The 16195-nt window shown below is 41.8% G+C and overlaps 2 protein-coding genes across 6 annotated transcripts in view; one reads left to right on the top strand and one right to left on the bottom strand.

Moving 5' to 3' along the window:
• Nucleotides 1-2527, bottom strand: part of elp3 (elongator acetyltransferase complex subunit 3) — a 43903-nt gene extending 41376 nt beyond the window's left edge. Inside the window, exons 1-2 of one of the 2 annotated variants that reach the window (XM_028605713.1) lie at nt 2416-2527; nt 235-334 (exon numbers count right to left, since the gene is read on the bottom strand). In XM_028605713.1, coding sequence (XP_028461514.1) covers nt 235-311 — 77 coding nt within the window. In that variant the 5' untranslated portion in view covers nt 312-334; nt 2416-2527. Of the gene's footprint in view, nt 1-234; nt 335-2061; nt 2359-2415 lie in introns of those variants that run through there. The other variant, XM_028605712.1, reaches the window with a different exon arrangement.
• Nucleotides 2273-16195, top strand: part of LOC114573484 (kinesin-like protein KIF13B) — a 67373-nt gene continuing 53450 nt past the window's right edge. For all 4 annotated transcript variants that reach the window (XM_028605710.1, XM_028605709.1, XM_028605711.1 and 1 more), the window contains exons 1-7: nt 2273-2638; nt 2761-2858; nt 3106-3188; nt 4560-4653; nt 13220-13232; nt 13360-13420; nt 14682-14774. In XM_028605710.1, coding sequence (XP_028461511.1) covers nt 3119-3188; nt 4560-4653; nt 13220-13232; nt 13360-13420; nt 14682-14774 — 331 coding nt within the window. In that variant the 5' untranslated portion in view covers nt 2273-2638; nt 2761-2858; nt 3106-3118. The remainder of the gene's footprint in view (nt 2639-2760; nt 2859-3105; nt 3189-4559; nt 4654-13219; nt 13233-13359; nt 13421-14681; nt 14775-16195) is intronic.

Below are 16195 nucleotides of genomic sequence, written 5' to 3'. Positions count from 1 at the left end.
AAATTATATGTATCAATAGTCAGACTTTACTGCATTACTGGCTGTTTATAATTATTCAGCACTACATTCAAATCACAGGATGAAGTGAATTGTTTAATAATATGTTAAAAAAAAAAAACTATTTCATATTTAATGTAATCTGTACACAACATGGGGTTTTCATCCATCCAGCTTGCATGTAACAATAAGTAATAAAAGGCTTGTGTGGTGTTGAAAGCTTGGGGAAAGACTTACTTGTTCAGATTGATGTCTTTGCCCTCCTCGTGGGCTTCAACCAGCTGACTGATGACGTCGGCAATGGTCATCATCATCAGCTCAGCTCGGCTGAGATCACCTAACAAAGATTATCAACATAGTGAGATTAACAGTGCTGGAAGAAGTATTCAGATCCTTTACTTAAGGAACAAAAACTAATACCACAATGTAAAAACACTTAGTAAAAGTCCTAGCTTTAAAAATGTTACTTAAGTAAAAGCATGTGAGTATCATTTTGGCAAATGCACATAAAGCATCAAAAGTAAAAAAGTACTCTATGCAGAAAAATCATCACATTTTAGAAACTTGCAACAATCCAACAACGGTCAGTTTAATCGGCTACGCACTTCAGCTGGACTTTTAGGCCGTGATATTATTGGGTTGTTTAATTTATAATAAAACATCTAATTCAACATTGTATGAACTACATGTGTTTTGTGTGCAAATATCTTAATATGTGAAGTAACTAGTAGTAGGGCTGGGCGATATGGAGTAAATCAGATATGATATTCTTGACAAAATACCTTCTACTGAATGATAGTACAACAGGAAGAGGGCTGAGGTCTGAGCTTAGTTACTATGTTTACTGTGCTTGGATGTTTTTAAAATGTTATTTTTAATGGTTACTTATTGACTGGTGCTGACAGAGTGCCAAGGCACATTGTATATAGTACAGGCCAAAAGTTTGGACAGACCTTCTCATTCAATGCGTTTCTTTATTTTCATGACTATTTACATTGTAGATTCTCACTGAAGGCATCAAAACTATGAATGAACACATATGGAATTATGTACTTAACAAAAAAGTGTGAAATAACTGAAAACATGGCTTATATTTTAGATTCTTCAAAGTAGCAACCCTTTGCTTTTTTGATAACTCTGCAAACCCTTGGTGTTCTCTCAATGAGCTTCATGAGGTAGTCACCTGAAATGGTTTTCACTTCACAGGTGTGCTTTGTCAGGGTTAAGTAGTGGAATTTTTTCCCTTATTAATAAAAAAGCAAAGGGTGGCTACTTTGAAGAATCTAAAATATAAGACATGTTTTCAGTTATTTCACACGTTTTTGTTAAGTACATAATTCCATATGTGTTCATTCATAGTTTTGATGCCTTCAGTGAGAATCTACAATGTAAATAGTCATGAAAATAAAAGGAAACTCATTTGAATGAGAAGGTGTGTCCAAACTTTTGGCCTGTACTGTATGTCATTGCTGTGGTACTCTGTACTAATATGCATACGACCAATAAACTTGAACTGAGCTTACCTAAAGCTGTCAGATGAATGTAGCGGCGTAAAAACTACAATATTTCTCTCTGAAATGTAGCGGGAGTAGAAGTAGAAAGTGGCATGAAAAGAGAAGACTCAAGTAAAGGACAAGTACCTCAACATTGGTACTTAAGTGGAATACTTGAGTAAATGTACTTAGTTACATTCCACCAATGGAGATTAATATTACCTTAGCTAGCTAGTACTTCAATGCAGATACACGGAGTTCAAAAAGCGCAATCTACAAGCTCCAGGTCGCTAACGTTAACGTTATAGTTCGTGTTAGCTAACGTTAGATAATATAATTGAGCAACGGTACAGTTTATAAAACCCGTTGTCAATAACTGGCGGAATTCAGGCTTTAGCACGGAGTATTTTTCGAAAGACGTAACGTTACGAATTAAAAGTTATGCGCAGTACGTTATATCGTTGTCATCGTGTTATGAAGACTTGCCGTTAGCATTAGCAACAAGCTAAAGCCAGCCTGACCGGTTTAGAAAGTCATTCCAGACATTTCTAACACCTTGTCACACACTCACTCTTTTTCTTCGGCTTCCCCATTATCTCCCTTGATGCGCACAGTCCGAATTTCAACGGGTAGATGCTGGTTTGCGAAGTTGCATCTGTTTTAAACCCTGTCTGGGCTGTCAGACTAGTAAACTCCACGTTGCGTCCAAACACGGCTTCTGTCGTACGGCATATGAGACTGTCGTAAAATAACGTAAACGCTCCTTTTCCCGTATGAATAAACCGCTGATTTATTGAAGTTTCTAAAAGGTTCCGAGGGTAAAACCGCCAACAGTTGTATCGGTTTCATAACCATTAACTGTGGACACTTGACTTATTTCAGTTCTCGTGTTTTGAACAAATCTTCTTGAAGGAAAAACACAGACTTGTATTGCATGTGGATCCACACCGGGGCGCTGGATTCCCTCTCAAACCAATTGTGCAAGCGCGTGCAGAGCAGAGCGCAACTGGGGAACTTGGAAGCTCGCTTAAATCTCACAGCAAATCCCTTTAGCCGTGTGTGAGTTGACATGGCTTGACTGATCTCTTGAGGGAAGTTTCAGGAAATGCAACAGGTGGCGGAGCGGAGGGAATGAACTGTGCACTGTCGTAAGTGCTTTTTTTCGACTTACAAATAGAACCCAGGGTTTCATAGTACACTGTACTGGGGGGGTCAGCGGTCATTATGAAAACATTTGACCCCCCTCTCTGTTATGTTTGCTGTTATCCAGCTCTCGTTAGCGTCCCCGGCTAGCTGCTGGTAACGTTACTTAAAGGTGCCAGTGTTGGGAGTCGGACAGCGGAACCAAACTGCGCACTCCTTCACACGGTTTGTTCACTTCTCTTAAGTTACCAATGTACTTTACTTTAGCTTTAGTCGTGTCTTAATGGAAGTGTTTTCACGCTGCTTGGAGTTAAGTTTAAACCTCGAATAGTGTTAAGCATGAGTCAGTGGTTTAGCTGTGTTTATTAACACTTGTATCTCACGCAGCAAAAGCTGCGTTCAGTTGCAATATTTAGTTTAAAGTAAAGACTATAACTGGTTTGACTTGTTTCCATTCATTCATGTGCCGCAGGTCAGCTGGCACCATGGATGACAACAGCCTCAGTGACTCCAATGTAAAGGTCGCTGTTCGTGTGCGACCACTGAACAGGAGAGGTAAGTGTAATGGCAGAGACACCTTGTGACACTGAAGTTATGAGTTGGCCTTACAGCCACTTGTAAGTCTGTCAAAACAAAGGCATTTTCAACAACTCTTCCCAGCTCCCCAAAAGGGGTCTCTTTCGGTTAATTTGTGGTTTTCTACAAACAACAGAGGCTTCTTTCCTGTGTTTTACAGAGTTTGTTTCTCACAGTCAGGCTCTGAAAAGGTCTATTCTGTCCCTCTTTGGAAAAGTTTTGGCTGGAGTGGTGTGGGAGTAGATAAATGGAAAAACAATTTGGGAGGGACGGTGACATCACATCCTGAAAGAAAAGGGACTATAACGCATGTACAGGTGTCATGTTTAATGCTGAGACGACTGACATGCCAGCTGACAACTGCTGTGTTGCAGACATAGACTGTATAACAGTCTATGGTTGCAGAACAGCAGCAACATCCTTGAACTTCATTCGTGTAATGCAGTGGTGGAAGAAGTATTCAGATCCTTTTACTTAAGTAAAAGTACTGATTCCACACTGTAAAAAAACACTGTGTTACAAGTAAAAGAATATCAGGATCATCAGGAAAATGTACTTCAAGTATAAAAGGTAAAAGTACTAAATGCAGAAAAATCCTCGCATTTTAGAAACTAGAGACGATCAAAACAGTTCTGTCATGCACTGTTTAATCTTCGTATCATTTCAGCTGTAAGTGTAGGCCGTAAGACCAAAAAAATAAATAAAAAAGGATAAGTTTGAGAAGGAGCAGTGGGAAGAAGTTTTTTGGACTGCACATATGTCTAATTAAGGGTAACAGTGGAAAGTCTCATAACACATGTGCCCTAATTCCTGCTCTGACAGCAAGTTCCAACGCTGTCTCCGCCTTGAAAACCTTGTACAGCAAGTAGGAATGAGGAAGAGTTCCTGTGAACCTGCTTTTCCTTACTGTGTGCTCAGGGATTAGTGAAGTGGTTGTAATGTTTGCACAGGCAAGTCCTGGATGAATCACCATCAATAAAACTATTTCCTGCCTCTCCTTGTTGTGCCGTTTGTGTTACGATGCGGAGGAACAGGCACACGCGTAATGTATGTCACCTGATATTGTGTGATAATGGTTGTGTCGATGACTACTTAGGAGATTAAGATGACCCATGCATGTAGTACATGCACTTTTAACTGTTCAAACAGTACGTTTTTAAAGATTGGAGAGCTCTTTTGCGAAAGCATTTCTGTTCATTGTACATTTCACATCTTTTTTCTTTTTTTTTTAGGCCCACAAATTATTAGATTAGGCCCATTCACCCGTCAACAGTCTGGTACTGATAGCACTGCAGGGAAAAGCATGTTTAAAATACATCCCTTCTCTCGTTGACTTCTGTTTCAATCCAGAAAAAGACCTAAAGACAAGATGTGTGGTGGAGATGGAGGGGAACCAGACAGTTCTGCATCCGGCCATCGCCAACATGAACAAAGGAGACCCCCGGTAAGCTGCAAACCATTTAACCATTTGATAGCTGGGTCATTTTGCAGTTTAATTTGAATTTAATTACCTCTTTTCTGCTTCCGCTGTAGCAGGTGCTACTCTTTCTTTGGTCCTGGGCTATCCACAGGCTTGTCGGCACTTGTTGGTTTTGACTTGGGACTTGACTTGGGACTTGTTATTGAATTGGGATTTTACTAAGGACTTGGTCTTGACTGCCGACTTGACTCGGGACATGTTGGCCTTAACTCAGGACTTGACTCAGGGCTTGATGGTCTTGAATTAGGACTTGGACTTGGACTCTGGACTTGTTCTTTAATAGGGATTTTACTTGGGACTTGGTCTTGACTGCTGACTTTACTCAGGACTTGTTGGTCTTGACTTGAGACTTAACTTAGGACCTGTTGGTCTTTACTCAGGACTTGACTCAGGGCTTGTTGGTTTTGACTTGAGACTTGACTCAGGACTCGTTGGTCTTGACTTAGGAGTTGGGACTTGTTGGTCTCAACTTGGGACTTGACTAGGGACTTGTTCTTAACTTGGGACTTGACAGTGGACTTGTTCTTAACTTGGGACTTGACTTGGGATTCGTTCTTGACTGTCGACTTGACTCAGGACTTGTTGGCCTTAACTCAGGACTTAACTCAGGGCTTGATGGTCTTGACTTAGGACTTGGGACTTGTTGGTCTTGAATTAGGACTTGGGACTGGTTGGTCTTGACTTAGGACTGGTTGTTCTTGACTTGGGGGGGGACTTGGGGACTTGTTGGTCTTTACTCAGGACTTGACTCAGGGCTTGTTAGTTTTGACTTGAGACTTGACTCATTGGTCTTGACTTGGGACTTGACTAGGGACTTGTTCTTAATTTGGGACTTGTTGTTCTCAACTTGGGACTTGACTAGAAACTTGTTCTTAACTTGGGACTTGACAGTGGACTTGTTCTTAACTTGGGACTTGACTTGGGACTTGTTGGTCTTTACTCAGGACTTGTTGGTCTTTACTTAGGACTTGACTCAGGGTGTGTTAGTCTTGACTTGAGACTAAAACAGTATTGGAGGTTTCTACTGGTTGTTGTCATGTCGACCATTACCTGGATTTGAACCCAGTTCTATGCAGTAGCAAGTAAATGTTTTGCTCTATTCCAGTGTGTATACATACAGTAATTAGAGTATAGGAGTTCCACTAACTTAATTCCCTCAGGATTGCTGGCAGAATAGTTTATACAGACTGGTTAGAACCAGCCCGTCAAGTTAGCACCCAGTTGCTTGGAAGAAGCTCAAATCTAACCCTTACCCCACCCGTCCTCCCCTCGATTTCTCCTTTCCAGTCTTCCTCCTCCCTCTGTGTCCTTTCTGCATCATTCCTTTCTTAACAAAGGGCGTGTCTGTTACAACTCAGTCCCTCTCAGGTAGCCAAGCTATGATTTAAAGCAAAAAGAACAAAGGAGGACAAGATTTAAGACTCCTAATTTAAGTTACAATGTCTGCCTCCGGTCAGTATGGATTTCGGTTTAATATTATGATATTACAACTCACTCCAGTGTGATGGATCAAAATAGTAACAAGATGGCAGATGTCGTGGGTGGGAATATTTTGTCTCCAGTTTTTGCTGTTGACAAAGCAGTCCAGTCCTCTTCTCTCCTCCGTGCAGTCAGCCGGACCGTGAGTCAAGGAAGGGCAGGTGGATGCTCCCTGGAGGGTTAGGTCCCTTCTCAGGTTACCGTGTTCAGTAAATATGCCTTCGGGCAACCCCCTCGAGTAAGACGGAGTATATCTGTCTTTGTAGAAAGAGAGAGTCTCATATTTCATTCAGTTGTCATATGCATTTTTGTGTGTGTACTGTATGTATCTGTGTCTGTCTCTTCTGCCCTGACATGTTTTAGCTGCCCTTTGGGGCTCAATGTCTAACAGGTTGTACAGGCTCAGTGCAACACAGACTAGCACTTCCATAAATCTCTGAAAAGCACAAATGGGCGAAGTAAACAGATTCTGAGCAGCCAGTCAGCAAGTATTTTATTTTTCTGGGAAGCATCAGTTACTGCATCAAGGCCCTCTTGATTAGTTTCCCAATAGAGTGTATTCTATTACGGGCATAATCTGCGTTAAAGAAAAGCTTTGTTTGTTGGGGGAGTCGCTCCCCAGGCAATTCCACAAGGTTTGTGCTTAGTCAGCTCGCTGCCTGACAGGTTTAACTGAACTGGAGCACGAGCCTCAGGGGGTGTTAATATGAATTGGCACCCTTGGTAGCTGCAACCAGGAATGCAGCAGGAGCTGTGAGACCCTCAAGGTGGTTAATAAAGCCTTGGGTCTGCTTTCATAATTAGCCCATTAGTCCACCGGCCTGTAAAACGATAGTTTCGTGGATCCCATTTTTACTGCACATGCTGTAAACAGACCTTGCATTGTTGCTGGAATATTCATCCGCCCCTGCAGATTATCATTTAGAAAATGAAACCGGAGTTGTGAGCCTTTCTTATCGGACCTTAGCTTTGATAAGAGCCCCACTTTGAAGAGTTGTTTTTATCTGTCTGTGGCATCGCAAATGTTTGCTTGTTTTATATCCTTGAGAACGTCTGTGAATAGAAATTGTAATTTTGTATAGAATCCACCCAGAAGGGCTGTGTATTATCAAACTGCTTGGATCAGGAGCCGTCTAGTTGTGTAGGCCTGTACGTTGTTGGTCATAGACTTGCTGACCTTACTTAGTGACTCCTTGGAGCTGCGAGGCTCTGCCAGTTATCTCAGGAATGTCCTTGCAAGCCCAGGAAAGGACAGGACTTAATGTTGCTCTTTCATGGACCAGCCAAGCCTCACATAGGGAGGCCTTGTTTCATTACAGCCTCCCCCAGTGTGTGTGGCCATGACTAAATTTGCAGCCTTTTTCTATAAACCCCAAATTGATATTTCTGCCTGAGTGAAGAAGAAGAAGTGTGTGTTTTGAGTTATGTATGGTACCGCACTTTCCCTGGAGATTGGGTGCCTATCTTTAGGTATGATAGATCTTACCATAACAAATATACCAATCTGTGTTTCTCACATTTTCACAGTATGGGTAGCCAACTCAAATAGATTTGTTAATGTTTCATCATGTTAAATAAGTTTGGAAATGCAAATTGCTTTTGCTGCCCCAACCACTTAAGTGGGCAACCACCACAAATACATTTTCAACGTTTGGCAGTGCAGATGAAGGAAATTTGTGATCCTTGAACCTATATTCGTCTTTATTCTAGATGGTTTCCAGCTCATTTCTGGAGGGCAGCATTCTAATACCATATATAGGTGTGTTGTTTTCGCTTAACGGCCAATGTGAGGATTTCATAGCCTTGAACTAGCATCACCCTGAATGCTAGACAGCCTCTGCAAGCAACTTGCTAAAGTAATAATACATTCCTGTGATGAGCAGAAAGTAAGTGAAGTAAGTGAACAGCTAAATTCAGACTTAAAGCTGGTATAACGGATTGTTTGGCCACTTAGATGCAGCAGAAACCAGCTGTAAACGCAAGACTGGCATTTTTTTTTATCACCTTTAAGTTTATATGGCAAACTTGTTAGCAAATAGTTGCCTAATTACTAGGGGTGTCACTATTTTAAATTAAAGGCAAAAATCAATCGAAATGAGCTTTCAATTTCAAATATCGAAATCAAAAGCAGGATCGGCAATTGTCCCAGTATTTTAATCTTTTTTTCTCCGTCCCAGCCTATTTGCACACATCCAAAGAAAAGAACGACAACAAACACAGAGTGACATACCAGCTAGTAGCATGGGGCTATAGACCCAGGTTAACGTTAGCTTACCTATAGCCTGTAGCTTGACTATTCGGGACACCATGGCCACTGACCGTGGTCGACCCAGTCAGAGGTTACAGGGAAACGACAGAACTGGGAAATCCTCCTACTTCCCGGAAGTCACCGGTGTGGCAACATTTTGCCTTCCTCGTGAGTGAGTTATGTAAACAAACAACAAAGGTAAAGCATGTGGGCTCCGACGAGACTCCATGGTGCACCTCGTTAAATTTAACGGTGTATTCAATTGCACTTTGTTCATTTTGAGAAACAAAGTAGTTGTTGCAAGTTCTTGCCAAGTACCCTTCTGCCATCTAGTGGCTCTTATTGGGGCATTGTCGTCTCTGTTGAGAAAAAAAATAAATAAGATTGAATCAAAGTGACCTTAAAGGTGCTCTTATAGCCAAGACACACCTACCAGACGGCAGACCGTCGACAGAAAAGCCAGTCGGAATGATCAGTCAGGTCCCTGAGGTCCAAAAAACTGCCTCGGAACACACTGAGGCAACACCAACTTGAGAAACATAATACGTCTCCATAGCAGCGGGTGGTGCTACTCTGTATTGTTTCCCAAAAAATGAAAACTGGCAGCTGATTGGACGAACGCGTCACATGGGTTTGTTTTCTCCGGAAATTCAAAGCCAGACTTCAGAATACGATCTCATGTTGTACTAAAATAGTTCACTGAAACATGTTTCTGAGAACATTTTAAGTGAGAAATAGACCATGCAGTTGCTGAATCTGTCTTCATTTCAGCTCGACAAAGGTCCGTTTAAAAGATTTTTCGTCAGATTTTGAGAGATTTTCACGCTCATTCTGCTCGCCATTTCCGGGTGAGTCCCGACTGCCCTGCCGCCGACTGAACGTGTCAGGTCGGCCAAAATGAAGGCCGATGGCCCCTCAGGCGGACGACGGCGCGGAACACACCGAACAGACTCGAGTCACTGACCTCGCCAGACTGTCCAACGGCCGATTATTGGCTCTGTGTGTCTCGGGCTTAAGCGATGTTGGGTGACGGCACTTCTTGTTGACGTTCGAAGTACTGTCAAACAAAACGGAGGCTAGCTCGCCCCTCCCTCCCCCTCCCTTCCGCGCACTAACCCCCCAACCCCCCACCCTCAAATCCTTCTTGTCGGTTATTGGCTGGAACACTGTTTGTTATGTTTGGTGGTGCAGGTTGGCACAGTTTGTTTTTGTTGCGTGTTTGTTTTTGGAGCCTGGGCTGTCTTTAGAGACCGCGTTTCTTTTCTTTTTTTTTCTTTTTTTTTACTTTACAGTGTGTTCAGGGGACAGGCAGCTCGCTGATAGCGAGGAGATGTTTGCTGTATGGGACAAAAAATGTTGTAGCCTAAAAAAATGCGTCACATCGCTTAGAGCACCTTTTAAAACCAAAAGGCAAACTGTGGATTTGCAGAATAGGGACATTCCTACTATGTGCACAGGCCAAATTAGCTAGTTGCTTTTTTCTGCTGTAGTGCCAGTTTTTTTGTTGTTGTGTTCCTAAAAAGCGACCCTAATAAGAGCAGTGTGAATGAGCCAAAACTGCTGAGGGGAACTGCAGGGCTGCGTGATGATTCTCAATGGTGTTCAACATCACCAAAAGGGACCCTAACCTACTGGTTAGTCTCACATTGTCAGACCTTCCTCCACAGCGCTGCAGAGGAGGTCTGGCTAGTCCACACAGCATTCCCGGTGACGGGAGGAAAACATGCTCTGATTTATTGGCATTTCTTTCAACCAATCGCAATTGTCTCAGGCGGCGCTAGCCTCAGGAAGGCGCTTGTTTTGGTGGAACATGTGCACGTAGGGAGGCAAGCTCGGGAATTAAAATGGCTGTCAAACGTGTGATGACATTTTTACTCCCCAACAAAAAATAAATACAATTTGATTGTCGGTTTGTAGCTCAGAGGATGTTTCCCAAATCGACTGGAGTTTAAAATGCCAACACATAGACGGCAGAAGGTGAGGGACATCCGGCCGAAAATGAGGGACATCCGGCGGAAACCTCCGGAACAATCCCGTAAATGAAACAACGTCGACTATAGACTACATACAGGTAGTCACACGGTGTGACTAGTGCTGGTTTCATTAATGCTACATTGCTGATGGACAACACCGTGACGCCGCATTGCAGCATAGAACATGTTTGATAATTAAATTTGACGTTTGCTCGCAGGAATGTGGTAATGTGTCGACTGACTGGCTGATGCATGATACTATTGTTGGCTGCTCCAGGACGAACCTAAAACGCAGTGACTGTGTTCTAAAGTGCTGTGGTATGAATGCAGAGATTGAGACTTGGCCTGGGTCACAGGGACACTCTTTTCACTCCGAGCGTCTCCGTGCTGCGTCACATTCCCCACTTGGTTCGCCATGAGCCAAAGAGGATTAGGCACCTCGACGGATTTTTATGCTTCGCTACAATTAAAACACTTTTGACTTTGTACCGCTGAAACTCTCCCTGCTTACTCCACTGACTTTGACCTGGCGTCGTGTCAGATTTTCAGTATTTGCTAGCTCTGCTGTTCCTGCACCGCTTTGTCTCTTTGCTGCACTTTTCTGAACAGTTAGTGAACGTCAAGCATCTGTTAAGACCCAACAGGTCACAGCGTTGACATATTCTTCATTTTAATAAGTTAATACCTGTCCAGGAAGACACACTGTAGTTAATATTTAAGGGGAAAAACATGATTGTGATATCCCTACTTTTGACTGAGCTCTTTGCCTTTTCCAATAAGAAATGTCACATCTGGCTTAAGGGGCCCCCTGACCCCTTTGGGCCTCTGTGCCTGTGCCCGATTGGCCCATTTGGCAATGCATCCATGAAGCTAAGAGCTGATTTTTGCTATGCATTTGCAAGACCGGTGTCAACTTTGAAAAGTGATGCCTAGTCACATCTTCTTCTTCTGACATGCTGCCTATGCAGAGAGAGTATTTCACAAGAAAAAGAAGCACACAATAGATAAGAATCTGAAAATAATAACTTCATAGCACCTTTTAAAAACAATAGTTTGCAAAATGCTTTGACAGTGGAAAGGACATACATATCAATACAGTCCCTCCAGAAAAATGCGATTATGCAATCGCATAATTCAATGCATAATCAGCCAAAGTCCGCATATTCATACGGGGGCCGCATTTTTTCAAATATGCCGCACTTTCACCTCATAAATTGCCGATTTCCGTGCAAAATATGCGGTGGTTGCATGATTTCATAATCCCCGCATTTTTGTTGCAAAAAAGTCACATATATCTTAGCAGACACTTGAAAAAATGTTGCGTTGCAAATGTACTTTTGCTTTGCTTGGAATCTTTTTTAAGTGGCTCTCACCAGGACCAAAATATCAGATGAACGAATGTTGCCGGTGTTGATAGTGTTGCCATGTGATAAATATTTCCGCGTGCTCTTGCCTTGGGCGAGACATCTTGCTGTGTTTCCTCTGGCCTGTGAATCCACAGGCCTGTGATAGACCGACGGTACGATCTGAAATAGTTTTTAGTCGTTTTTTGTGCACATTATAGGTTTACAAAGTGAAAAAAGCCCAAAGTCCCTCCCCCAAAGGGACTTACCATCTCCAACAGAAAACACTGTTAACCAGCTGCTCCAAACAGCTCTATTGTAGTCCTGCTTTTACTTCAGAGACCAACGTGGTCATTTTCTAACGCATGTTATAATGCTCGCCTAGCTGCTAGCATGGCACGCCCTCATACTCTGCTTCTGACTGGCTAGTAGTCCTTACCTAGCTACTGCGCATGTGTGACTCCCAACAAAGATGGGTCAGAAGTGAGATGCCTCACTCTGTAGCTAAAACGGAGAGCTCAACACACAGGGTGAAAAGAGGAGCTGCAGCAATGTAAATGGACTGTTTTTATATAGCACTTTTCTAGTCTTAACAACTACTCAAAGCGCTTTTACATAGTACAGGAACCATTCACACACATTCATACGCTGTGGCTGAGGCTGCCTTACAAGGTGCCACCTGCTCATCAGATAAACACTCACACACATTTACTCTCCAATGCGCAGCATCGGGGGCAACTCGGGGTTCAGTGTCTTTCCCAAAGAAACCACCAACCTTCCGATTGGCAGGCGACCCCTCTACCACTGAGCCACAGCCGCCCCATATGTACAGTACAACAAAAATATGGTGTTTTTTGAATATGAAACCATGTAAACCTATTCTGGTACAACCTCTAAATACAAGTTTGAACCTCAAAATGAGTATAATATGAGCACTTTAAAACATCTGTTTTATGTAAATGTTTTCCCTGCTTATCCCAGAGCCATCTAACATCCATAGTCCAAGACTCCCCAAGCTGGCTTAGGAAATGTTGGTATATCCGACCTTAACAACCACTACCTGGGCAGCGTTCAGGTGTGAATGTGTGCAACGGTGTAAAAAAGGGAGAGTTTTGCTGAGTCAGGACTCAGCTGACTTTAATTTAATATGATTAAATGAATAAAAGGCCTCAGGGCTCTTGCTTTGCTTTCCTTGCAAATATACTTTTGCTTTGCTTGGAATCTTTTTAAAGTGGCTCTCACCAGGACCAAAATATCCGATGAACGAATGTTGCTGGTGTTGAAAGTGTTGCCATGTTGTGATAAATATTTCCGCGTGCTCTTGCCTTGGGCGAGACATCTTGCTGTGTTCCCTCTGGCGTGTGAATCCACAGGCCTGTGATAGACCGACTGAAATAGTTTTTAGGTTGGTTGATGTCTTTGTGTTTATTTTAACACCAATTGTTGACTGATATTTTCTTTATTTCTTCTTCTCTGTTGCCCCTCAGAAATCAGCCAAAGGTGAGTATTAAATGACGTGCACAAAATCATTCTGTGACTGTAATCTTTTCATTGTAAACATACTATCCATCCATGCATTAGTTGTAAATTGACATCCACGCTCTTCTATCTTGTGTGCTTTTTTCAGGTTTTTGCCTACGACCACTGCTTCTGGTCAATAGATGAATCTCAAAAAGACAAGTTTGCAGGTTGGTTGGCATCTCTACCTGATTTTGGTTCTGTTTTTAGCTTGTGTGTAGCTTTCCACACTGCTCTGTGACTCGTTTCTTAAACTTATTTCCCGAACAAATGTTTCCTGATATTCTGAGCTATTTATGGAGTCGAAAGAAAGGGACCTTTCAGGGGAGAGCGGGATGAAGAGTTACATCGAGAGTAGTTCTGCGGTCCTGCATATTGTAAATGAGTAGAACAAAACCATTGCCAGGTTTCTTTTCTAATTTTGTTTTTGTATTTTATTGGTTTACACTTACAAATAATACAGATTAATATACACAAAATCGATAAAAGATGTGATGGAGGGCTGCAAACAACCCTTACGGTTACACGCTGGATGCGTCGCGTGACGCCGAAAAAGCGTGCCTGCTAGAAATGGAGCCGACGCCTATTTTTCACGCGACACGCAAATCGGTCGCTTTGGTCTTAGTCAACTTAGATTTCTTTAGTCGATTAGTCATGTTTGAGGTTTTTTTTAATGCTGAATGACTTATTTCCAAGAAACGTATGAGCACATCTCTGGTAAACACAAGAATTAAAGTGGTGCTTTTGCATGACTCTTTGCGGAGAAACAGATTTATAGATCTGTCCATTAAATCAACTAATCGAATGTGTCGATAAAATTGAATGAGTGTTAGTCGACTAAGAATTTCTTCAATCAAGCACACCTTTAACGCTCACGCCACGCAGGCAGTGTGTAACCGGACTTAGAGGGGCTTAATTTGGTCTGCATGAAAAAAGAATAAAATAAAATGACACACAATATCAGATCGACAGAGTTCAAATGCAAAAAGTAAAATAACAATGTGAGGAGTATTAATATTTTGCCAGCCTGTGTAACATTTATGTAATCTGAACAAAATGACCACCGGGTCTATTTGGGCTGTCTGTAGGTCTGTAACAATTATTACATAATTGTCTAATTGCAATATATTTTCTCGCCGTTTCTTTGTTTAGCGCAGTTAATTTCTGAGACAATTAATTGCACAGCAAAATCTGGAATTGTTCCAGCTCCAGCTGTGAGTCGTGTCTTGTACAGAAAAAGAGGGAACAGTAAGTCCTGTCTGTGTATGAAGAAAGTTTTCTTAGTTTTTTCCTGTTTCCCTTAAATCTTTTTTTTCCCCTTTAGCAATCTCCTCCACTCTGCTTGTTTACTAAAGTTGTCTTGAAAGTGTAGTTGGTGTTGCGGTCTGTGTGCGTCGAGATGTTGAAGCGTGTTTTGCGATGTTTGTGCAGGTCAGGATGTAGTGTTCCAGTGCCTCGGGGAGAGTCTGCTGGACAGCGCCTTCATGGGCTACAACGCATGCATCTTTGCTTACGGACAGACAGGTAACATTTAAACATTTAAAGCATTATGGGGCCCTTGCAGGGTTTCCGTGGTCTATAAAAGTCTAAAAAAGTCAAACATTTCAAAATCTAAATTTTAGGCCTTAAAAAGTCTTGAATTGTGCTGAAGTATTGTGTTTTCTAGGTAAGGGCTTCTCCCTCTTAGTCGATTAGTCGACTAATCGGTTGTTTTGGTCTTAGTCAACTTAGATTTCTTTAGTCAATTAGTCATGTTTGATGTTTTTTTTTAATGCTGAATGACTTATTTCCAAGAAACGTACGAGCACATCTCTGGTAAACACAAGAATTAAAGTGGTGCTTTTGCATGACTCTTTGCGGAGAAACGCAGATTTACAGATCTGTCGATTAAATCGACTAATCGATTAGTTCGATACAATTGAATGAGCGTTAGTCGACTAAGAATTTCTTCAATCGAGCACAGCCCTATTCTAGGTCTTAAATACATTTCAACAGGTCTTAATTTTCCTACGTCCATGTAACGCTACCTCTAATGCTCATTGAAAAGTTCCCGCAGTGCTTTAATGTTTAAAACTTTTTTTATTCTGTGGTGTTGTAGTTCTTTCTGTTGCTCGTCCAAATATAATTTGCTGTATTAGGACTACAAATGAGACCAGCATGCAGCTTATATTGCAGCCAATCTAGACACCAGTCCTAGGAAATGCACAAGGTTTAGTTATCCTTTAAGAACACATGCAGTCCAGACTGGTGTTGTTAGACTGGGCTCTCTATTTGTCTCTCTCCATCGATCCATAAACCTTGTGGGAACTTCTGTGTTCATGGGATCATTTTCTGACTTTGGCTCACATTTGCTCTCTAACAAACCAAAACATCAATGACATCACATTTTCAGACTGTCTCAACAAGCCCTTTAATTTGCTTTTTATTTGAGGGTGTCTCATTTTGCGATGCTACCTCATTAGAAACTCTGCCTCTCAGACTAAGTCATTTTCAGTTGCACCCTGGAGTGTTAATTCATCCTTGTGGAATTTGCATGAAAGCTAAAGAGGTGCTGTGGTTCATCTGTTATTCATAGTTCTGGGTAAAGTTTTTTTTTTTTTCTCTCTCCAGAATCGTAAGCAGTACTCTCCAAAACTCTATTGATTTAATATACAGTATGATTACGCCTTTTTTAATCTTTCAATGGCTTCCACGGCTCCCACATCACCAAAACCTATTATGTCTCTACAGAGAAGCATATACATTAAATTAAGACCATTTTTTTCTAAATTGACTTTCTTATCTTTAATTATATGTTATACTTGTTTTGCTGTTTTTCATGTTAAATGGGACCCATGGAGCAGATAATGTAGCTCTATTCATTGTACTGTGTTTACAGACTTTCTTAGACCATAAAACGTTTATCTTTCCCCTTTCCTTCCTATTTCCTCTTTAACATTTCTTGT

Source organism: Perca flavescens, chromosome 18 (assembly GCF_004354835.1).
Source record: "Perca flavescens isolate YP-PL-M2 chromosome 18, PFLA_1.0, whole genome shotgun sequence".
Lineage (NCBI taxonomy): Eukaryota > Metazoa > Chordata > Actinopteri > Perciformes > Percidae > Perca > Perca flavescens.
This window is presented reverse-complemented; position numbering and strand designations above follow the sequence as displayed.